Below are 24,911 nucleotides of genomic sequence, written 5' to 3'. Positions count from 1 at the left end.
CCTGGGCCTGTCTCCAGAGAAGGATTAAGAGGTAAACTGACCACATGCTCACAGGAGGAGACTATTCTCCCTTGTATTTCCTTCTTGCCTCCCTGGTCAGGACCTAGAGATCCAGATTGCTTTTGAGGAGTCCGAAGGAAGGAAGCAAAACCCCAAGCAAGTGTCCTAACTTTAGATTCTTGAAACCCACTCCCATGCCAAAAGGCGGAAGCAAGACCCAAATATCCAATATATTCTCCCAAACAGGTGACTGGGTAGCCTCCTGCCTCTTTCTTATAGCTTCCCCCTCTTCTCTGACTCCTATCCAGAAATGAAGGGAGTGTTTAAAGAAGATGCCCCAAGTCCAACGCACCTCCCACCTCCTCGACACAGCCCTTAGCCCCAGTGCATCGGAGCCGCTCTGGTGTTTCCTTGTCTGCTCATGCATCATCCCATGTGGGACAAGGTCCTTTCTAATGAGCAAAGGGACATAAGCCCAGCAACATTCATCTGCTTTTTTCCTTCTCTCTAACTTGTCTGAAGACGGCCTGGGAACGGTGCCTCAAAAAATCTTCCCTAGACACTGGCTCCAACATAAAGGTCATGGACTGTGAAACTGTGAACTTGGGACCAGGTACACCTGATGCAAGAACACAGCTCAGAAGGCTGCCTGTGCCTTGCCAAACAAAGGAGAGCAGAGCAGCAAGGATCACAGGACACCAGGGAGGTACACTGGGGTGGGGACACAGCAGAAATGGCCCTCTTTGGACACTGTGGCAACCACACCAGGAGTGCTCCCAAGAGTCCCAGGCAGCTATCATACAGTGCAACTCCTATCAAACCAGAGAACACTAGGGCATATTTTGCAATGAGATGGCGGAGAGGATGCGGTAACAGCATCTTCACTGGAGAAGACTTTGCTACACAGAGAGGAAGCCTGGAAGCCTTTTGGACAGACAAGTTCCAGCTCTAGGGATGCATGGGGGGTAAGGCTGCTGTTGGGACATCTTTTTTAACTGCGTCCTCACTTTGGAATCTCCTGAGTGCTTGATCTCAGCTCTGAGTGGCCTGTGATACAAAGCTGCCTTTTCCTAGTGGTAAGGGGGATGGTCCAATCCTGACTCTATTGCTGGTTTAGGACTCCTGCTTAGTCACAGCTGCCTGCTCTGACTGCTTGTGCCCGGCTGCACACTGCACCCTCCATTCCAGGAAGAACAGTTTCACCCTATGTGTGGACCCAAGCATGGCTGCTGTACACCAAGGATGCTGGCCTGGCAGCTGGGAGGAGAAAAGCAAGGCAAGGAGAGCTCATGCCAAACAAGCGACTGAATGGTCCTCTCCTCACAACTCCCAGCCTCGTGAGAATCCACAGGGCTCTCTCTACAGAGGCCACTTCTCTCTCTGCTGTTAACTAACATCACGTCCTCTAGCTTCAAGGCCTGAGACAGGGGGAGCAAGGCAGCACCCAGGGACTCTGCCTTCATCCTCTTCAATGCCACAGAAAGTCCCTCACTGAAGACAATGAGAGCAGAACTAAAACAAACACTAGGACAGCCATCTGGCCCAGCAGCTGGGATGCCGCCTGGGACACCCACACTCCACATCAGTGTATCTGGACTGGTCCCCGGATCCAGCTCCTGACTCTAGTTTCCTGCTCAGGTGAACATCAGTGATGACCCAGGTGAGTTCCTGCCCTTCACATAGGACTGCTCCCAGCTTTAGCCTGGCCGAGCCACCACTCCCCACACCCATTTATCACTGGCTACTGCAGACATCTGGGGAGTGAACTAGCAGGTACACTCACTCTCTGCCTCTCAAATAAACTAGTAAGCACATATTTTTAAAAGATTTATTGGGACTGACGTAGTGGCCTAGCGGCTAAAGTCCCCGCCTTGTACATGCCGGGATCCCATATGGGCACTGGTTCGTATCCCGGCAGCTCCACTTCCCATCCAGCTTCCTGCCTGTGGCCTGGGAAAGCAGCAGAGGATGGCCCAAAGCCTTGGGGCCCTGCACCCATGTGGGAGATCTAGAGGAAGTTCCTGGCCTCTGGCTTCAGATAGGCACAGCACTGGCCGTTGCAGTCACTTGGGGAGTAATCATTGGACAGAAGATCTTGCTCTCTGTCTCTCCTCTCTGTATATTTGACTTTGCAATAAATAAATAAATAAATCTTTTAAAAATGATTTATTGATTGCAATGGTAGAGTTCGAGTGAGAGAGAGGCAGAGAAATCTTCCAACAGCTGGTTTACTCTTCAAATGGCCACAACATTCAAAGCTGGACCAGGCTGAAGTTAAGAGCTAGGACTTCATCTGGGTCCTCCACGAAAGTGCAGGGGCCCAAGGTCTTGGATCATCCTCTGCTTCTTTCCCAGACACATTATCAGAGAGCCTTACTGGAACGGGAGCAGCTGGGACTCTAACAGGCACCTTTATGGGATTCAGATGCTGCAAGTTCAGCTTAACCTTCTGTGCCAAGGCTGCAATCCCCACTGATTAGAACTTTTTAAAAAGGCAAAACTAATCTGGCGTAAGACCCCTGAACTCAAGTTTGCTAAAAACATTTCTCCTTATTTGTTAAAAGACAATTAATTGTCTATGTGGTCTTAAACTTTAGACAGAGCAAGGGACTGCTCCAAACTGTATTCTCAAGGATGTGTCTAAAGCAAGAAGTCTTGGAAGACAGGGAGATTGGTTTCCTGGCCAGAATGACAAAGATGCTGTCTCCTTTTAGAGCAGGCTGGTCTTATGAGCAGGGATATGGCCCACGGTGTGCACAACCTCTCTCAGCCTCCGCCACACTACCTTGTGGGACTCGTGAACATGAAGCTCATGCTGCACCTGTGCAATGCGGGTGATGATACCCAGTGTGTACTATGGACTGAATGTCGGTGTCCTTCCAGAATTCACCCATGAGCATGTAATCTCTAGTGTGTAGGCATCTGTGGATGGGGTTGTTGGGAGGGCAGAGCCTCATAAAAGCCCTATAAAACGGACCCCAGGGACCCCTTTGCCTTTTCTACCTCACAGCTTTGAACTAGAAATAGGGCCTTGCCAGACACTGGATCCACCCATTCCTTACTCTTCCCTTATCAAATCCTAACAACCTTATGGAGTGTTACCATTACTATGGCTGTTATTAATGTCATCAGATCACCAGCATTTAATAAGAGAAACAGAGCCTGGGCACGAGGTAGGTGATTTGCTGGGGACATAACGCTAAGGAAGAGTTAGGCTTCTGAACTCTCAAGCCTCCAAAAAAGAAAAGAAAATTACATTCCCCACCCTCACCCTCCACTTCAGGCACTCCCTGTTGGGGCCCAGCTTATTTGATGGCCAGGCTAGAGCCACTCACTGCCTCATCTCTTTTGAGAGGTCTCCTCAGAAGCCCATTTAAAGGAGGAGCTCCCAGAGCTGGGATTGTACCTGCTCACAGCACATCAGGTGAGCCTGGGGGCACCTCCCCTCATTCCTGTTCTGCTACCCCCAGAGTTGACCTAACCCAGCACCTCTGCCACTGCTTACCCACAATGTCTTCGTAGGCATTTTCTTCTAAAGTGCTTTTGGATCCAAACTTGGGTTGGTTCTCAGTACCATTCTCAGTGGGAGAAGAGGGGTACAGGGACTGGAGACTGGACGCATCCTCAAACTCAAAGGATTTTCTGTGGGTAACAAGAGCAAGAGTCATTCCAGCTGAGCCATAGCCCTGCTGCCCTGTTGGGGAACGGTCATGGCCATAGCAGATCTCAAAGGTTCTCCCCACAAGCCAAGTTGGTGAGAAAAGCTCATCAGGACTCCAGAGGCAGATCAGGCAGATCCAAATACCTTTGGCCAACACAGGAATGGGTAACTTAATTTGCCCCTAGGGTCCCCAGCCCTCTGCGTCCCTTTGGGGTTTCCTGCCCGCCACACTGAGCAGTCGGTGGGTCCAGTATTGGAAGGGTCATGCCTAGGTCTGTGACAGGGCTCCCGGGGAAGCAGATGACATCATGTGACTTGTAGATATAGGAAAGGTAGGGCCCTCAAAGCAAATCAGAACACTTCTGAGGTGGGGAGCTAGGGAAATCTGCTCCCAAAACCATTGGCAGGATCCTGCCCCTCTTCAGCTAAGAGCCTGCTCCTTTTCATTCTCCCCAGTCACCTTCCCCTGAACTCCAGAAGTACTACTCCAGGAGTACTAGGGACTCCTCTTTTTATGGCTAGGTACTGCCTTCATCTAACACTCCTTACCCTGTCTGAGGCCCAGAAAGCTCCTCGGGAGGGAGAGAAGGCAAAGTACTAACTGAATGTCCTCTCTCATCCACCAATACCTCCTGCTTCAGTTGGGTACCAGAAGTCCTTCCCCGCTTGCTTACTGAACAAACTCCTCCTGAGACGCCTGGGGTGCAAGTCGGGACCAAAAGTGTCCTCCAGTTTACATGGAATCCCCATAAGCTGGGCACGTGACCAGGGCACCTCCCCAGCAGCAATTTCTGACTCTTGCCGAGGGACTCTTATTTCCCACTTGCTTTTTAAGTCCCAGGTTCTCAGAGCTGGATCTTCAGGACTCTGTCTCACTCTGTTCTTCATAGGAGTCAGACACCAGTGGGCCATCACCGTCAATGCTATCTATTTTTTGATGATTCCCAAACACCCACCTCTCTCAAAATTAGTTAAATACCCAATGGCTGAGCACAATAGTTCCCAAGTGTTTGGCTTATATTGCTGATGATTGTGTGAGACCAGGTTTTCCTTGATATATGCAGTGGAGTCAGCATCTTATGAAGGCAATACCAGCATCAATTAAAAACACACAAATAGCATTCAGCCAAATTATCCTTGAAAATCTCTCAGGAAAGTAATCACATGGAATACTGATCTGCTGACTTGCATCAAGACCAACACAGTCTTTCCTTCAGATTTTCTAAAACAGATTTGTCTTTGGCTGAATACCAGAAGAAATATTTGGCTTGCATTCATTTAGATGAAAAAGCATATTAAATATAAAGTCACACCCGGCACCACAGAAAGCAGCGTGTCTCCCCCCTGACTCAGGGGAACATGCTGATGTATAGGAAGGGAGACAGCACAGCCTACACGTTATTTGAACAGCCTCTCCGTTTTTCTTTGAGAGCACGGATTAAATCTTGCCATGTGAATTTTAATACGCAGTGGCTCCACCACAGATGGTGTATGTGTTTGTGTTATTATACACAATTGCCATGTGTACAAGAAGGAGTGTACAACCTTCAGGTTGATGAGTCCTTCCCATATGCCTGTTAGTCATCAAGTGAATTGCTCCTTGTTTATGGAAACTTGAGAGTTCGGCAACTGCCTCCGTGAGGACCCTACCTCCTCTCCCTCTCTCTCCCATGTCTAATCTAGATTCTCCTTTCTGAGGTCTCTGTGGCACCCTGTGCAGACATGGGTTGAGGTACACATCACAGTATTTATGACTTATCTGTGCACCAGACCAGGCAGTCCTTCAAAGAAACAACCCACCTCTTCCTTGCCTGTGTCCTCCTGGTCAGTACGTGGCTTGGTGCATCACAAACTCTGGATAGTGTTTATAAAAACAAATAAGCAAAGGACAAAGCAAACTTTCTTAGAAGACCTCTAAAGAATTAAAGGGCCAGTGAGCATGGTAGAGAGGGCTAAGGGCATGCAGCAAACCACAATTACCCCTTAGCCAAGGCCTTATCTGACTCAGGAACTTGAACTTTGATTTTTTCCTTTCTGCCCATAGATGAAAGTCTGTCTATGAGATAGGATGTTCTGGATGAAACCTGAAGTATGGAAACAGACTGAAGAACATCCAAAGTGAAGAAACCCTAAAAGTCCACCTGACTTTGGATTACATAAGAAAGGCAGCATGAATATGAACACAGGTGTCTGAATGAGGCTGGCTTCTATCCCACCCCACCTCAATCCAGGGAAGAAGATGCCCAACAGGCATCTATCACCAAGTCTGGCAGCTCCAGCGCCCACATCACTGTGGAGAGAGGGACCTGGTAGTCCAGGATTCGAAACAGGAGACTGATTTGTATATGTGCTGCCAAAGCAAGCACCAGGAGGTTGATTTGGAAACCAACAGGAACCCTAGAACAAGTCATTCTCAGATACGATCAGGAAACAGGTGAACTGTTATTTCAGTCCTTTTCCCATCAATCTCCTCTTTCAGAATCAGACAATCTCATGGAGAGCGGCCCCAGGATCCCTGTGTAGCCTGGAGGCCCTCAGGAAGTACAAACTCCTGCTAAACTGGCCAGCACCACTGTGCTAAGTGCAGTACTCAGACAACACTGCACTCAGAGGAATCATTTTCTAGTGTGGGCACTTCTGATAGTAGCAAGGCTAAGCGCCTAAGAGTAGGCTAACTCTGAACCTCCACTGGAGGACCAAGGAAACTGACAGGACTTGGGGCACAGTCCAGGCTCCACTCCAAAGGCCCCACTCAGACCCTAACTCCAGGGCACAATACTGGGAAGAAGTACCTCACCCTCCCAACTCGTGCTCCAGTCTTCTGCATGCAAGCAGCACAGCCATCTCATCTCTACTTTCTCAAAGGCACCCAACACTTCAGAGCTTCTACAGCACTACTGACTGTGACCCACAAGGCCAACATCTTTCACATCCTCCATGGAAAGGGAAGCCACCATACCCAGCAAGAAGACCCAGAAAGGGGACTTGGCGTTACCTGCTCTGGGACTTGCGGTGACCACGCATATCCTTCTTAGGTCTCCGGGTAACTGGTGGGGCTGGGGTGGAGGGTAGAGGAGGTGGAGCAGCAGGTGTGGGCGAAGGAGGTAGACCATTGCTTGGCTTATTCTTGGGGTTCTTGTCAGCCTCATACTCAAAGGTGCGCTTGGGTTTGGGGACAGGGTTCACTGCGGGATCATGGGAGCTCTTTGAGGGCAGCAGCTGGGAGCTGGGGCTACTTCCAGGGGTCCCTGGTTTTGTGGAACCACTGTTTTCCCTTTCTAGGGGTGGGCCCGCCTCCCCGCCACCTGCTCCCACTCCTGCTGCCCTGCTGCTGGCGCTCACACTCGCACTGCCTGCTGGCTCTCCCAGGGCTCCCAAGGTTCCGGTCTTCCTTTTCCCTCGGTCTACACTATAGCAGCTGCTGGGGAGCTGGGGCAGCCCCCCACCTGGCTGCTCCTTTAGAACCTGTTCAATCTTCTGGATCCGGCTCAGCACAGCTGAGCTCTCCTTCCTGCTGCCATGTGCCCTGAGGAAGGCACTGTGCTCACTCCGGCCTGGCCGCTTCTCTGGCCGGTGCAGAGAGTCCCGGTTGGGCAGCACCTCTCCCTCCTCCTCGGTCTCAGGGTAAGAACACTCGGAGAAGGTCCTGCTCATCCTCCGGAGGCCCTTGAAGTCAAAAGTCTTTTCTGAGCTGCAGGGGGACGGCACCACACTTGGGCAGCCCTCACTGACCGCCCACTCGCCGCCGGAGCCCTCCCGCTTGTCCCCACACATGCTCATCCTGGGAGAGGCCTCGCGGCGACCTTCCCATGCTGATATCTTCTCCCGGATGCCCAGGTTGTGGGCCCGGGGGCCAGTGCGGGTCAGCAAGGCACTCCGGGAGCCAGGTCCCAGGAATGGAGTGCTCTGGGCAAGGGGGAGGCAGGAGGCTACTCCCTCTACATCCTGGGCCAGGTCTTGCACGCTCCCCTTTTGGTCTTCTCTCTTGTACACAGAAGGGCTTCTGTCCAAGGAACCAAAGTTGCTGGCCTTGAGGGCACAGCCAAGCGGTGATGTGTCTGCGCAGAGTTCCTGAGGATTTTGGGGTGAAGGATCACGAAGGTGCCAGTTCTTGACGAGCACCCTGGAGCTGGAGTGGCTAGGGTACCTGCACGCTGAGGTTTCACTGTCGCTGAGTGGGTAGAGGGGACTCCGTGGTGGAGAGAGAACTGGAGGTGGAGAGACGGACTGAGACCTGGGAACAAAACAAAACAGAATGCAAAAAGAAAAAGAAGATGGCAGTGCACGGCCCACCCACTGGAGGGCCCAGGTTACAGAGCTCAGCATCAGTTCCCCGAAGCTAAGAAGTCCTTTGTCCCAGAGCACTCCCTCAGGGAACAGGAGATCCCTAACCACAGCTGGACACGCTCCCCAACAACGTCTGCAATAGTAGCCTGCTCTGGGATGAACAGAAGTATCTCAAGAATACACCTGTGCCCAAAGGAGACCAAAGGCCCAGCCTGCACTGGCAAGTGCCTAACGACCAGTTCTCTGTAAGCACAGACCAACAGCGCCTGCCAGCTTCTGTGGTGCAAACAGTCTTACTGTGGCTGAGCTTTGGAAGCAACAATGCTGGCAAAGCACTATCAGGAGCACTTCCCACTCTCTCTCCAACCAGGAGGTCAGTGGTGTGGCATCACATCTAGCAAGCACCAGCCATTTCTCAGACCCTTGTCTGTTTATAAATTGTAGTGACTTCCAGGAACAGTCCAAAGTAAATGTTTTACATATATGTCTGACACTCCACTGGTGTCTCTCATGTGGGTGGCAGAGGTCTAAGGATTTGGGCCACCTTCTGAGACTTTCTTGGGTGCATTATCAGGGAGCTGGATTGGATGTGGAATAGCCAGGACTTCAACCAGTACTCTAATGTGGGATGCCCTCGACAGGCAGAGGCTCAACTTGTTATAGATGACCACTGATCCCTCTATTATCTTCATTTTACAAATGAAAAGCAATCACACACAGAAAGGTTAAACATCTCATCAAGGTCATTCAATTGGTAGTTGACGAGGACATGAACTTGTATATAATGTTGCCTAAGCAGCAGCAGTAGTCTTTGTTATTGTTGTGAACCATGCAAGACCCCCACACCATAGTCCAGTAGAAACCCCGTAGTGCGAGATAATCTGGAATGTCCTCACTGAGCGATGAACAGAGAAAGCAAGGAAAACGTACAGGCGAGCTGACTGCAGAGAACCCAGAGCACTCTTCCTCCCTAGCACATTTCCAGCTTGTCTCCCGGACTGATCACAGTCAACTTTCAAATGTTTCCAAATGGTTTTAGGTAGAAGATAGCAAAGTTCTGCCAAACTACATGCTGCAAAGTCCGACCTGACCCTAATGACACTGCCTACAACCCTGAGCTGCCCAGCCTCCCAGGCTCTAGAATGCCATGCCATCCACGGGACAGCAGCCAGCTGCTCCTGAGCCAGGCTGCTGTCACTGCCTGCTCACACACAGAAAACACGAGCTCCAGTGAGTCAGAGATTGGCTGCCAATTCCCTGTTGGGTCATAGCCTCTGGCTGCCCCTGATCAACAGGAAACCTCAATGTGCTTAAGTTGTTTTTAAAAGGACAAGTCAAACAAGAGCCATCCCACGTGAACATGGGCACAGATGAGAGAAATTCAGTGCCCAGCTAAGCCGATGGCCGGAGAAACTCCATTTAGAGAGGAGGTGTGAACAGAGCCCTCCCTAGGGCAGGCCGAGGCAGGGCAGTGTGCCAGGCTCAAGCCTCACCAGATCCTGACTGACATAAGCCGTAGACCTCTCATGTTACTGAACTACACAAGGAAAGGTTATCAGTCCAGCTCCTGGAGCAAATGAGTGTGTGAGCTACCACTCAAAGAACTCTGTTATTCTTAATGGAAGACAGGGAAGATGCATCTAGTAGATAGCTGTATCATTTATTTATGCATTCAATAACTACCAGTTCCTAGATGCTAGACCCTGTTCTAGGTGCTAGATACAGAGAAAAACAAAAAACAAACGAAAAACTTTTATCCTCATGAAGTTTAAATCTTAGTGGGAAATGACAGGCAAACATCTAAGGAGACTCAAATTCTCCTGGGAAACCTTTTTAAATTAGATGTGCCTTACCCACAATGCAGTTACTTTATGTTCTCCTAAGGATGGCTCTGCCCAGCCCTCAAAGGGAAAACTTAACCAGCCCAGCAAATTACAACTACTTCCGCGAGGATGGGGCACGGCTCCTGCAGATGGGAAAGAAGGATGGCTGACCTGTGGTCTGTTGGATCTCTGCATGTTTCAAGAATCAGTAATTCTTTAATTTCCTTTAGGGATTCTGGCATGGCTAAAACATTTCTCCTTGGTGCCCAGCCTGCTTTGCCTGGATCTGCTTCTCTCCTGCCATGAAGGACAGGGCACACTGGCCCTTTCTATGTTCCCACCTTCATTATCACTACTGCCAAAGGACATGGATGCAGGTGGTGCCCTTGCCCAGCCTGCCCACACAGGCTAAGTCCAACACGCTCCAACAACTTGAGATAGAAACAGGAGCCAATTCTTCTGACCTGGAGCCCAGGCATCCCTGGGTTCATGCAGAGAGCAATAAGTCACTTTGAGGTCCCTGGGACAAACTGGGAACAGTGCGCTTAAGGTCTTGCCTGTGGGAGACTGAAATTCTTAGCTGAAGGTAGTAGAATTCACTGTTGACCTCTTTTCTTTTTATTTGCATTGTTACAGATTTATTTATTTTTATTGGGAAGACAGATTTTCAGAGAGAAGGAGAGACTGAGAGAACGATTGTCCATCCACTGGCTCATCCCCCAAGCAGCTGCAACCATTGGAGCTGTGCCAATCCAAAGCCAGGAGCCAGGAGCTTCTTCTAGGTCTCCCAAGTAAGTGCAAGGTCCCAAGGCTTTGGGCCGTCCTCAACTGCTTTCCCAGGCCAGAAGCAGGGAGCTGGATGGGAAGCGGAGCAGCACAGGAATCAATGCCCATATGGGATCCTGGCACTTGCAAAGATTTTAGCCCCTGAGCGTTTGTGATAGGCCCTATTTGCATTTCTTTTATGCTGTATTCATTCCCACACCATTGTTTTGTCACTTTCTTTCGGGATATCTTTTCTCTTCTGTCCCCTCATCATTTGGAGACAGTTTGCTCTTCCTAGGGGAGGATCATCTCTGTGGCACGGAGAACAAGTATGCAGGACAATCCAACCGTGAGCTCTGTAGGTACGGTGAGTGCATTCTGGGTGCTTTGTTCTCTGACAGGGGCTGCAGCCAGACCCTTGTAGTTCAGCAAAGTGCTCTGTATCGTTAAGCATATGCATCACAAGCAGATTTCTTCCTGGACCAATAACCCTGGGTCCAGCCCCACTGTTGGGCTTGTGCGCACCTACCTACCCACCCGATCATTATGATGACAAATGGCACACACTGCTTCTGTAATCAGACAGCTTTCAGATACTTGGTGACCTTTCCATTTGTACATCTTTTGGTGGCCTGTGCCATTAAAAGTAGTTCAGGAAAGAGGCACCAGGTCCTGTAATGTGTGCTGTGAGGAATGTCTGTCTTTGGGTAAAGGTAATACAGGGTCCAGGCCACAACATCTCTCACCCCTATCAAGTAGTTACCTAGCTTGCTTCTTTTTTTTTGTTTTTAAAGATTTATTTTTATTATTTTTTTTATTGGAAAGGTGGATATACAGAGAGGAGAGACAGAGAGGAAGATCTTCCGTCCGATGATTCACTCCCTAAGTGAGCGCAACGTTCGATGCTATGCCAATCCGAAGCTGATGCTATGCCGATCCAAAGCCAGGAGCCTCCTTCAGGTCTCCCACGCGGGTGCAGGGTCCCAAAGCTTTGGGCCGTCCTCGACTGCTCTCCCGGGCCACAGGCAGGGAGCTGGAAGGGAAGCGGGGCTGCAGGGATAGAACTGGAGCCCATATGGTATCCCAGGCGTGCAAGGTGAGGACCTTAACCACTGTGCCACCACGCCGGGCCCATCCTAGCTTGCTTCTAATGAGACACAATTATGGCTGGCCATCCCCGATTCTCAGGATTCTCAATTCAGGTAGGTCCAGCTGGCTCAGCACACAGTGTGCTCTTCCTCCTGTCCCCCTTCTTCAGGGTGACATCCTCAGTGTGGGACCCAAGGCCCCAAGGCCGCACTCCAAACACAGAGTAGGAGAAAAGCCGGAGGGCTGCCCAGGCATTGGTCAGCAAGTCCTGGAGTTTGTAAACCAGCCCAGAGCATTCAGGCTCGCCCAGTAAATCCTGATGACCTCCCACTCCAAAACAGTCCCAATAAAAACCCAAAGGCCAGGGTGACACAACTTGGCCTTCATGTTCCCAGATGGTCTCATCTCAGATGACCAGGAGCCTTAACAGAATCCAGGGTAGGCTCAGCTCCAAATGGGGGCTACATGTAGGCTACTGTCTATAGATCCTCCAGGTCAGCCACAGCTAATCTGGTAAGTGGGAAGGCAGCTACAGTCAGAGCATAAATCAAGTAACCTAGTCACCCCTGAAAAGTACATACTTGTTTGACTCAAAGCCAGTCTTCTTCTTCTTCTTTTTAAAAAATGTGTATTATCTTATTTATTTTATTTAACCTGAAGGGCAAAGAGGGCATGGGGCAAAGAGACACAGCTTTTCCATCTGCTAGCTCATTCTTCAAATGCCCACAAACAGCCATCATCTACTGCCTCCTGGGTTGAGTATGAGCAGGAAGCCAGACTGGAAGTGAAGCAGTCAGGACCTGGGTCAGGCACACATATAAGGGAGGTGCTCATCACAAGCAATGTGCAATCCTTTGCGCCCCAACACCCCATTTCAACTCCATCTATTGCTTAACTAATCACAAAGCCCAGTTTTTGAGAGAGGAAATTGGGGCCCAGTACAGTAGCCTAGTAGCTAAATCCTTGCCTTGCATTTCCTGGAATCCCATTTGGCCACTGGTTTGTATCCTGGCTGCTCTACTTCCCTTCCAGCTCCCTGCTTGTGGCCTGAGAAAGCAGTCATGGATGGCCCAAAGCCTTGGACCTTGCACCCACATGGGAGACACAGAAGAAGTTTCTGGCTTCGGATTGGCTCAGCTCTGGCTGCTGCAGCCACTTGGGAGTGAATCAGCAGGCAGAAGATCTTCTTTGTATGTCCTTCTTTCTATATATCTGCCTTTCCAATAAAAAAAAAAAAAAACCTTAGAGAGAGAGAAGGGCCCGGCGCGGTGGCACAAGTGGTTAAGGTCCTCGCCTTGAACGCCCGGGATCCCATATGGGCGCTGGTTCTAATCCCGGCGGCCCCGCTTCCCATCCAGCTCCCTGCCTGTGGCCCGGGAAAGCAGTCAAGGACAGCCCAAAGCTTTGGGACCCTGCACCCGCGTGGGAGACCCGGAAGAGGCTCCTGGTTTCGGATAGGCATAGCATCGAACTTTGCGCTCACTTAGGGAGTGAATCATCAGATGGAAGATCTTCCTCTGTGTCTCTCTTCTCTGTATATCTGCCTTTCCATTAAAAAAATAATAAAAATAAATCTTTTAAAAAAAAGAGAGAGAAAAAAAATCATATTTTGACAGGGAAGTTTATCAGAGAATGTGGAGACCATGCTTCTATAGTACTGGGGTGTTAGGGATTCTAGTAGATGATTGATAGATAGATAGATAGATAGATAGAGGTATTTTTTCATTAAATGATGCTGTGCCACTTCTCAGGCCCAGGTGTTAAATTAGCAGTTTCTGAGGCCAGTACCATGGCATAGTAGGCAAGCTTCTGCCTGTGGTGCTGGCATCCATACGGGTACTGGCTCATATCCTAGCTGCTCCACTTCTGATCCAGTTCCCTACTAATGTGCCTGAGAAAGCAGCAGAGGATGGCCCGAGTACTTGGGCCTCTGCATCTACATGGGAGACCTGAATGAAACTCCTGACTCCTGGCTTCAGACTGGCCCAGCTCCAGCAGTTGCAATCATCTAGGGGGTGAACCAGCAAGTGGAAAACATCTTTCTTCTTCTCTCCTTCTCTCTGTAAGTCTTTTTCAAATAAAAATAAGTTATAAAAAAAAAAAACAAAAGAAACTGGCAGCTTTCTGTCTCCCATGCCATGACCAATGAAGTCTGGGCCATGCGGTGACTGAGGTCCCTGCAACTTTCAGTATCCACTCCCAGGCATGTGAGTTCAGACACCTGCAGGTGACATGAGCCTTTATCCATCAGGTCCCAGGTCCCAGACATCAGGAACAGGGCCAGGCCAGTCCGGCAATGCGCTGCTCCTATAGTGTCTGGGAGTATAATAACATGCTAATTCTACACAATTACATTTTGGGGGTGGGGTGGTTATTTCACAGTAAATAACTAGAGCAGATTTTGGGGCCTGTAAGTGGGGTACTGCTGAAACAAAATGTTATGACATTCATTCTGAGGCTCTCAAGAGGGGCTTAAAGGAAAACTAGGAATAAGTTATTAGAAGCTAGAGCAAAGAAGATAATCCTGGGAGCATTACGATGTTTGGTGATTCTGTCACTTGTGGGAGCATGGAAAATAGAAACTATTTTAACTAACAAATTTGATGAAGTAGCCGAGGAGATTTTCAGGCAAAGTGCAGAAGGAACCATCTGACTTCTAGCTGCTCAAGGGAAAAGAGATGTGCTAAAAAGGAACCGTTCTGTTTTCAAGCAACAATTAAAAAATATTTTTAATACAGAAGTTAGAGGTTCTATAGCCAACCTACTGTCTTCTTGAGGGTGGTGATGGAATTTTTAATAAAAATTTATTTAAGGGCCTGGCGAGACAGCCTAGTGGCTAAAGTCCTCACCTTGAATGCTCCAGGATCTCATATGGGTGTCAGTTCTAATCCTGGCAGCCCCACTTCCCATCCAGCTCTCAGCTTGTGGCCTGGGAAAGCGATCGAGGACAGCCCAAAGCCTTGGGAATCTGCATCCATATGGGAGACCCGGAAGAGGCTCCTGGCTTCAGATTGGCTCAGCTCCAGCCATTGTGGCTGCTTGGGGAGTGAATCAGTGAAGAAAAGATCTTTCTCTCTGTCTTTCCAATAAAAAAATAGATAAATCTTTTTAAATTTTTTATTTATTTGAAAGGCAGAGTTAGAAGTGTGTCAGGGAACAGGAGTCAGGGGAGAACAGTGAGGAGAGATCTTCTATCTACCAGTTCACTCGCTAAATGGTCACAATGGCCAGGCATATGCCAGGCTGAAGCCAGGAGCCTAGAGCTCCTTCCAGGTCTCCCTCATGGGTGCAAGGGCCTAAGCACTCAAGCCAGGAACATTAGCAGGGAGCTGGGTTGGAAGTATAACAGCCAGGATTTGAACCAGTGAATATATGGGTACTGGCACTAGAGGGGACACTTAACCCACTATGCCACAGTGTCAGCACCTCAAACAAAATTTAAAGTAGACAAAAATGAGGAAGAGCTCACTGAGTCAGAAAATAAAATTGTTTTTCATTCCTAGTGTCTCTGGATAGGAAAAAAATTCTCAAATTAAGAAAAAATTTCCAGATTGTGATAAGGGTTTTATTAAGTGTGTGTGTGTGCGAAAACTCAACAAACCATGTATTTTAAATTATGCAGCTTATTGTATTTTCATTATCCCTTAATAAATCTGCAAAAAAAAATTATACAGTCATTGTTTAAAAGCATTACCTCATAGAAGCCTACAGACAAAGGCCTTCTAAGTGCCATAGGGGAAGGACTTGCGGATGCTTACTGTAGACAACAAGGATCGCAGGACCCGAGAAGTGTTGCTCTACCCAGAGTAATCTCTCAGGAAGCCAAAGCTGCATGTGTAGAGTAGGCAGAACCTGAACCAACTTGCTGTGCCAATATCACATTGAGAGGGTTAACCTGCACAAACCAGTCCCCTGGACTTGACTTTGGTGACAGGACCCTAGACTTCAAGCACTGGGATCCTAGAGGACAGATCCATATCCATGCATTTTTGCATCTGGGAAGGCTGTGAACTGCTGTGACTGCAGAGCAGCATTTTCCAAGCTGGCCATGGCAACACAACCCCATCCCACACGTGCTTCTTACAAGGAGTTGCTGCCATTCCTCCCATCAGGTGGTAGAAACTAATCTGTCTGCCCCTGAATTCAGGTGCCTTTTTGTGACTGCCTTTGTCAACACAGCATAGAAAAGACAAGACCACCATGAGACTGCTGAAGCTAGGTCATTCAGACGCCCGGCCTCTCTGTCTTCCCCTGGGATGCTTTCTCTTGGAATGCAGACATCATGCTGTGGACACACGAACCTGAGGTGTTCCTCAGGGAGGGTCCCAGCTGTCTGCCAGCACCAACTGTCAGATATAGAAGCCTTCAGGAGATTCTGGTCTCTAGCACTTGAGTCATTTCCAACCTTCAAGCCACCCTAACAGGTGCTGCAAGAACAGAGACAAACCTGCCTGCTGAGCTCTCCCCAAAGCCTCCACTTGTGAGCAAAATAAACAAGAGTCATTGTTTGAAGCCACTAAGTTTGGTGCCACTTGTTACAAAGGAATAAACAACCACACTAGTGTTGGCAGCACTGTGGTACGACTCTAAGAAGGTCTCAGTGCTGGCACGTAGCCTGCCATGGCCAAGACAGGCTCTGACACAACCTTTTACTCAGATTTTTCTTCTCTGAAAGCTCTTCCCATCTTGCTGTAAGCGAAGATCCAGAGTCCAAATCTAGACTCACTTTGGCTGGGGAACCTCAAGACATCTCCAGATGTCATCGTATCACAAATGGACGGCTCCCTCTGCATGGAAATCTTCAAATGTGAGTTGAAACTATGGCCTTGGTGCCAGTTAGCTGTTTGGTCTTAAGTGTCCTCACATGTGGTGATAAGTAACCAAGCCAGACAACTGTCAATATCCCTCCTACCTTCAACATTCCAACAGCAGTTCCGTGCTAAGACTCCAAAGGCAGGTGACTGAGGAAACGAGACACACAGATATCCACCCTGTGGGGTACTATAAGACAAATATCACTTGGCAGTTCCAAAGCAAGGGTTGTAAAAGCCAATGCAGTAGAGGTGTAGGAACTTTCTTAGCTGTGTGGTCAAGAAAGACACTGGGAGACAGTCATTTTTACATCTAGACTAGCAGGAAAGGGAAGTTCATATTAGAGGACACTGAAGATAAAAGTGAAGGAAAGGCCAGAGACCAGCATGGTGGTGCCATGGGTTAAGTGGCCACTAAACTTTATCTGTCTTGTAAAGCTTTCCATGGTCTGACTGGTCTTTTATTTATTTCTTTTTAAAGATTAATTAATTTATTTGGATGGCAGAGTGATAGAAGGGAGACAAAAACAGCCCTTCCACCTGCTTATTCACTCCCCAAATGGCCACAAGGTCAAAGCTGGGCCAGGACAAAGACAGAAGCTTGGAACTCCATCAGGTTCAGGCCCAACCACTGCAACCATCACCCACTGCTTTCCCAAGCACATTACTAGGGAATTGGATCAGAACTGGTGCTCAAATGAGATGCCTTCATTATAAGCAGTAGCTTAATGCGCTGTACCACAACATTAGTTCATTTCTCCTACATGCCAAACAGGGCTCTAAAAATATATGTCAATATAGAATGCAGGAAGCCTATATTCTTACCCAGGTTTTCCAGACCCATAGCCAGAAGCAAGATTCCTAAACCCAAGACAGCTTGTACGTCCAAGAGGCAGGGACCCAGGTGCTGGAGACACACAGTGAAGAGCTTGGCAAGGAACCAGCTAACAAAGCAGCTCTTCTGAGAAGAGCCCATGCTGTCTGCTAGTCTTGAAGATCAGCAAGCAGCATAGGTCACCCCACTGAAGCAGGTGAATCAGCTCTAATCCGAATACTTCCTTATTTGCCAGTCACCCAGCGACCTCTGGCTTCACCCCAGGCAATCAAGAGCAGTACAGTAAAACCTGGAATCCGCAGGAGCCTTGAGAATCCCATCCCCCAACCCAGAGCTGGATGTAGTTAAATCTGTTGCAGGTAAGTTATAAGGTCACATGTCCATTCCCCCTCACTTAAAAAAAAAAAAAAAAAAGAGAGAAACCTGCTCCAGGAGACCAAGGCACAGCAAAGAACAAACTTAGGCAGTCATCACTTTCAGTTCACCATGTTCCTGCCAAACCAATGTGGGACCATGAAGGAAACAGAAGGGAATACATCACTGAAACATCTGTGAAAACCCAGTGACTGGGATCCAGGACCTTAAACCCAGAATGGCCTGATTATAGCCCCAGATGAAGTCTTTCAGGAAATAAGGATACAGTTTTGCCAAGATTTATCTCTTGAATGTTCCGCAGGGTCCCATCTGATCAACTCTACCAGTTCTCCACGTCCCAGAGCTCTCCCTTCCCCAAGCGCTAAACTAAAAGCTTGTCAGTGGGCCCAGCGCGGTGGCGCAGTCGTTAAGGTCCTCGCCTTGCACGCCCGGGATCCCATATGGGCGCCGGTTCTGGCCCGGCAGCCCCACTTCCCTTCCAGCTCCCTGCCTGTGGCCTGGGAAAGCAGTTGAGGACGGCCCAAGGCTTTGGGACCCTGCACCCGCGTGGGAGACCCGAAGAGGCTCCTGGCTTTGGATCGGCATAGCATCGGCCTTTGCGCTCACTTGGGGAGTGAATCATCGGACAGAGGATTTTCCTCTTTGTCTCTCCTCTCTGTATATCCGCCTTTCCAATAAAAAAATAATAAAAATAAATCTTAAAAAAAAAAAAGCTTGTCAGTGCCCCTGGGTTCCTCTGTACAGAGATGACCTGGAGGTCCCCAAAGCGGCAGGCAGTCTCAGGTCCAGCCCTCCACAGCTCTGGCACCACTGTCCTCCCCAACCAAAGCTCCAAGCACAGCAAGGAGCCTCCCCCCACACCTCCTCCATGGATTCCTAAACTGGCAATAATAAAAGGGCACCAGATTACAGCTCAGTTGAAAAGCTCAGACTAGGAAATTGAGGTGCCACATCAGCAATCCAAGTTGTAAATGCTTGGAGAGACAGACCAGATCATTTCTTTTTCCCCAGTGTGTCGCAAACAGCCTGGGCACCAAGAAGGACCCTTGGAGTTCACGGACAACGACTTTTAAATGAATCGGTGACTAACTGCCTTACTCAGACCAAAGAACATGTTGGATGTGGTGGAGAAACCACCAGACCATAATGCCTACCTGACACCTACAGCCAAGGGGTAGCCTCTGGGAAAAGGGTGGGGCTAGCCACAGAGCGCTGTGACTCTCTGGCTAAGGCCAGGTTCCCAGGGAGGGAGGGAGCGGGGCAGAGCAACAGCAATGTGGCAGGAAGCAAGTGAAGACCTACAAGGCCGAAGCTGCAGGGTGCTTTTTTTAGGCACATCTGAGACTCATATATTTACAAACACTGCCCAGTACACTTGCTGGGAAGCTAAAGGAACAACTTCTGAAGACATTTAGAAACAGGGTGGCATGCATTCCAAATAGAAACTGGGGCTCCTAGCACAAGTGTTGATTCTGATTTGACACTTGATATACATACTGCACCTCCCACACTCCCACACACTCCATCCCACCTCAACACTGCAGGGTGCAAGCTGCAAGAAAAAGGTGAATAAAGCATTGGAGGGCTTCTGGGCATGGTGGTCTCCAAGGAAGGTTCTAAAATACATCAGAAATACATCAGTCTGAAATAAAAACTAAACTTATGCAGTCACATATGTTTAGTTCACCACTATAGGAGGCTGATGTTTAAAAAAAAAAAAAAGCAACTAGCCATATGAAACTTAATTCTGAGTCTCTGACTGCCAGCTCAATCATGGTGAGACTGAGTAAGACAAGGCACGAGGGCCCAGCAAGGTTGGTCCCACCAGCATGCAACGAGAAACAAAGACTGAAATCCAGATTTGTTTCTGCCTGGCCAACCAATGTGCTGTGGAAGACTTTGGTTCCTCCACTTGGTCCAGCTAGGAAGTTGCTGGTCTTTGCAGATCTCAGCCCCATCCAGGTCAGGAAAGCAGGTATGCTATGAAACCACTATAGATCAGAAGGGTTACAGGCATAGGGGTTTTTAAAATTGGTCTTCCTGGTAGAGAAGTTTAGTTCCTGGTATTCAGTTTAGTTTGTCTGCCTACGTCCTAAGCACTTTTTAATTAATTAATTTATTTTAAAGATTTATTTATTTACACGGCAGGATTAGAGAGTCAATCTTCGATCCAAAGCTAGGCTGGTCCAAAGCCAGGAGCCATGAGCTTCTTCCAGGTCTTCCACACAGGTGTGGGGGCCCAAGCATTTAGACTACCTTCCTCTATTTCCCAGGCCATTAGCAGCAGAGAGCTGGGTTGGAACTGGAGCATGTGGGACTCAAACTGGTACCCATATGGGACGCCAATTACCCCACAGCACTGGGCCCCAAACGCTTGTGTTCTTAACAAGTCATCTGTAAGAGTTTACCAATCCCTGCTTATCTAGCATAGATTATCTAGAATGTTTTTACTGGGACCAAGTCCTATGTGTATATTACGGGGAATCCCTCCTCGACCATGCCAACAATTCCCCAGGGGCTACATCTTGTTCCCTATTTCCCCAACTTTATCTTGAACTCGACGAGGCAAGTATCTACCACCACCTCTGGCCAGACCTAAGTGTACCATACCCCACTGAGCTTGGTGTAGCCCTATACAGCCCAGATATCCTGGAAGGAAGCAGCCCCCATTCTACTGAAGCACAGCATCTTTCTCATAGCTGCCTATCCTAGAGGCTATGGGTCCCAAGCCCAAATGTGTCAACCTGAGGTATAGCAGAAGGGGCTATGAAAGCTAACTGGCTCTAAATAGGTGCCTGGATCTTCTCACACATTAGCATCTGGCTTTAGCCAAAACCTGAGGTGGTCTGGTAAGAGAGCATTGTATATCTATTTGCCAGTTCTGCAAGCTTTTATTGTAAGGAAGGAGCTAACATTTACCGAATAGCTTTAGACTGGCCATTCTGCTACACAATGACATACATTATCTCACTTAATCCTCACAAAGACTCTGAGATAAGCACTACCTTATTATCAATATATTATAGATGAGGTGACCAAGATTTTAGGGGCACAGGAAAAAAATTCTGAAATCTCCAGAGTTGGTATGTAAAGGTTGCGTATGAATCCAATTCTTTAAGATTCCAAAACTTGGGGCTGGCTCAGTGGCTCAATAGGCTAATGCCTCCTCTCGTCCTAATGCCGGCATTCCATATGGGTACCAGTTGTATCCCAGTTGCTCCACTTATCACCCAACACCTAGGATGCATCCATGTCGGGGACCCGGAAGAAACTCCTGGCTTTAAACCAGCTCTACTGTGGCCATTGCATTTGGGGAGTAAACCAGCAGATGGAGGCTCTCTTTCATTCTCTCCATCTTAAATCTGCCTTTCAAGTAAAAGTAAACTAACCTTTCTAAAGAATCTCAAACCCATGGTTTTTCTATAGTTTTGCAGTTCTACTTTACAAAAGGAAACAAAATCAGAAAAGTGGATTATAGGTTATACAGACTAACCCACCCCCCCCCGCCCAAGTTGCTTATCATGTGTTAATATGCACAACTGCCCAGTCGCCCTTCCCTAGTGTGGCCAACCTCTCACTACCCTGCAGCCTACATCTACACAAGCCTAGAACCTTCCCACCCTGGAAGAAGGTACAACCAGAAGAATATTATTTGTGTTTGGTAGCCTTATTCCCAGAATGCTAGGAACCTCCAAGAGCAGAAGGCAAAGCTTATTCTAGGGTTTCTGCTTGTAACACCTGCACACTTATAGAACTAAAAAAATGGCATTTATATATTGAGAATACATCTACTTAATGGGGAGCATGACCTGGGCCCAGCCCAGGCAGCTGGATGATGGTCACAGTCATGATGATGCCCATGATGTACATTCTGGCAGACTGCAGCTGTTTGGCTTGATGTCATCCCTCAGCAATGTTCTCCACCACCTACCTGCTCAGAGTCCCCCGGGGGGCCTTAGTGCTTCCGGCTCCATGGGTAATGCTGGAATTCTTGTTGGCAGTCATGGTCATTTCGGCTCCCTGCAAAGCCAGAGCCCTGCAAAGAAGATACAGCCTGTAAATCAAGTTTCCATGCCAGCCAAAATATCTTGAGTATTTTTCAGATCACCTCCAAAACTGCCAAGAGGGTTTCTGTGGCAAGGGATAGGAGCCACAGTCTCACTTATATCTAATTCCACATGTTACTGGCTAAGAGCCTCAAGAGACCTGTCACCTGTGGTACCAAGGGGGTTTGGGAGCCAACAGGTAACTTCTCATCTTACAGAAAATGATAAAAACTTCATCTCACCTCTCCTCATTCCGTAAGTTGGAACTTCTAAACTACTATCATTCCGAACAACTTTAAGTTTTTGCCACAATTGCATACCTCCTGACCTACTATTTAGTATTTTTCTAAATTAAACTTGAAATTGACTTCCTTTTCTTTAAAACAAAACAAAAACAAATATTTTTAAAAAGCATTAGAATGCCTGGATTTGAGTCCTGGTTCCACTTCTGATTCTAGCTTTGTGTGGATATATACAATGGGAGGTACTGGAGAGCCTACCACCCAAGAGGGACCAAAGTTAAAACTCCAGCTCCTAGCTTTAACTTGGCCCAGCTCCAGGAGTTCCAGACATTTAGGGAGCAAACCAGAAGTGCAACATCTGTCTATCTTAATACATTTTAAAAACTGCTTTAAAAATTAGCCATGTTCTAAACAACCAACCATTGATTCAACAAATATTTACTGGGTACCCATGTCCAAAGGCAAATATGATCCCACAAAGACTAAAACAAAGTCACTTTCCACATGGAGCGTCCATCACACTGGAGAGAAATGGAGAGCAAGCACATTCCCACACACGTGTTGTGCGTATACATTTGTGCATGATATGTGAGGTGATGATAAGTGACATAAAGGGAAAATTGAAGGAAGGAAAGTGAAGGGGGATCTTCACAAGGACAATTCTGAGCAGACACTGGAAATTGTGGGTCAAGAATATCTCTTCTAACACTCTTTGAAACAGATTTTACAAACATGAAGGCATTTAAATATTTATAAAGGAAAAAAGGCCCATTCACATACCATGTATAGTTAGCTGATACATCACTGATTGGAAAACATCATCCATTGGGGAACACAATATGCTAAATAATGAAAAGGAGAAAAAGTTCCAACTGAAACAGTTCACAGGGGTGGAATACAAACATGTATGGAAGGGCGTGGTAGTGAGGTGGGTTAAGCTACTGCTCAGACAACCACATTAAAATGCCTGGTTTAAGTCCTAGCTGCCCTGCACTTCCAATCCAGCTTCTTGCTAATATACCTGGAGGCATCAGATGATGGTCTGGGAATTGGGGACCTGGCCCCTGACAGGGGACACCTGGATGGAGTTCCAGGCTCCTGGCTTCAGGCTGATCCAGCTCCAGCTGTTGTAGACACTTGAGGAGCGAACCAATACATGGATAGCTAACTTTCTTTTTCTCTATAACTCTGCCTTTCAAATAAATAAATCTCTTAAAATATAGAATCTGGGCCCGGCGCGGTGGCGCAAGTGGTTAAGTGGATCCTCGCCTTGCATGCCCGGATCCCATATGGGCGCCAGTTCTGATCCCGGCAGCCCCGCTTCCCTTCCAGCTCCCTGCCTGTGGCCCGGGAAAGCAGTCAAGGACGGCCCAAAGCTTTGGGACCCTGCACCCGCGTGGGAGACCCGGAAGAAGTTCCTGAATCCTGGCTTCGGATTGGCATATTTGAATCATCGGACGGAAGATCTTCCTCTCTGTCTTTCCTCTCTGTATATCCGCCTTTCCAATAAAAAAAATAATAAAAATAAATCCTTTTAAAAAAATAGAATCTAAAAAAGCAATACTAACAAATCAATTTTATTACTATACACTTAACAGAGAGCAAACTGAAATGAAATTAAGAAATTTCAGTAACAATAGAAGAAAAAATAAAATAATTTTTTAAAAAAGTAAACAATCTGTACACCACAAATCACAAAATACTGTATAAAGAAAGAAAAGACAAAAAAGGCACACCATGGTTATAGAACACGACGATATATTGAAGATGACAATATGCTTCAAACTGATCTACAGAGTCAACAAGATACCTGCAAAACCCAAGCTGGCTTCTCTGTAGTGAGAAGCTGATCTTAATATTTTACAGAAATGCAAAGGATCCAGAGCAGCCAAAACTATTTTTCAAAAGAGTAAAGTTAGATGATCCAGTCTGCTACTACACATTGGAGTGCCATACAGCCATAAGAATAGAAATGACTGAATAGAATTAAGAATCTTGAAATAAACCCCTACATCTTTTGTAGGTTAACTTTTTCTTTCTTTTTTTTTTTAAAGATGTGTTTATTTGAAAAGCAGAGTTATAGAGAGTGAGGAGGGAGAGGACGAGGAGGAGGAAGAGAGAGAAAGAGAGATCTTCAGTATGCTGGGTCACTCCCCAAATAGCCCAGAACTAGCTGAGTCCAAACCAGGAGTCAGGAACTTCTTCTGGGTCTCCACATGGGTGTAGGGCCCGAGCACTTGGGCCACCCTCTGCTGCTTTGCCAGGCATATTAGCAGGAAGCTGGAACAGAAGTGCAGTGGCTGGGATTTAAACCAGCACCTATAAGGGATACTGGTGACACAGGCAGTGGCTTTGCTCATTACGCCAAAGTGCTGGTCCCAAGGTCAACTGATTTTCAACAAGGAGGGGGAAATAAATCTTTCAACAAATGGCACTAAGAAAATGAGATATCCACATACAATATGGTAAAGCAAGACTCTTAACTTCACACCACATGTCAAAAAACTAAATAAAAATAAACCATAGGCCTAAACGTAAGCGCTATCAAGACATAAGCAAAGTTTCAAAGAAGATACACAAGTAAATTTAACAACACTGGATTAGATGGTGTTTTTTTAGATATGACACCAAAAGCAGAAGCAATAACAAGATAATCTGAATCACATCAAAACAAAAAGTCTAATTTCATAAATAACACCTTCAAGAAAGTGAAAAGACAACTGACTGAACGGGAAAAGCTGTTTGTAAAAGGCAAAAGATAAATACGATCTGAAGAGAAACCAGAGCATTGGGGAAAGTTATTTCTAAAGCATACCTCTTCAAAGGAATTTGTTTTCAGAATATATAAAGACTTCTTGAATTTAACAATAAAAAGAAAGATAATTCAGTTAAAAGTTAGGCAAAGAATTTGAACAGACACTTCAAAAAAAATTTTTAAATGGCCAGTATTATGTGTCTGTGCATGTATTTCATATTG

General features: G+C 47.5%; 1 protein-coding gene across 8 annotated transcripts in view; it reads right to left on the bottom strand.

Annotated features, from left to right (window-relative positions):
- Positions 1-24,911, bottom strand: part of DENND2B (DENN domain containing 2B) — a 107,186-nt gene that overhangs the window by 24,833 nt on the left and 57,442 nt on the right. For 3 of the 8 annotated variants that reach the window (XM_040988967.1, XM_040988968.1, XM_040988969.1), the window contains exons 2-3: positions 21,578-21,682; positions 3,506-3,642 (exon numbers count right to left, since the gene is read on the bottom strand). The exons of 1 other annotated variant lie outside the window; for it this stretch is intronic. In XM_040988967.1, the coding sequence (XP_040844901.1) occupies positions 3,506-3,642; positions 21,578-21,657 (217 nt within the window). In that variant the 5' untranslated portion in view covers positions 21,658-21,682. Of the gene's footprint in view, positions 1-3,505; positions 3,643-6,535; positions 6,537-6,656; positions 7,896-21,577; positions 21,685-24,911 lie in introns of those variants that run through there. 4 more of the 8 variants (XM_040988964.1, XM_040988966.1, XM_040988963.1 and 1 more) reach the window with 3 other exon arrangements.

The sequence above is a fragment of the Ochotona curzoniae genome, unplaced genomic scaffold (genome assembly GCF_017591425.1).
Source record: "Ochotona curzoniae isolate NIBS_2020 unplaced genomic scaffold, NIBS_Ocur_1.0 contig_517, whole genome shotgun sequence".
Classification (NCBI taxonomy): domain Eukaryota; kingdom Metazoa; phylum Chordata; class Mammalia; order Lagomorpha; family Ochotonidae; genus Ochotona; species Ochotona curzoniae.
Note: the sequence above shows the minus strand (reverse complement) of the source record. Positions and strands in the feature narration are given on the sequence as shown.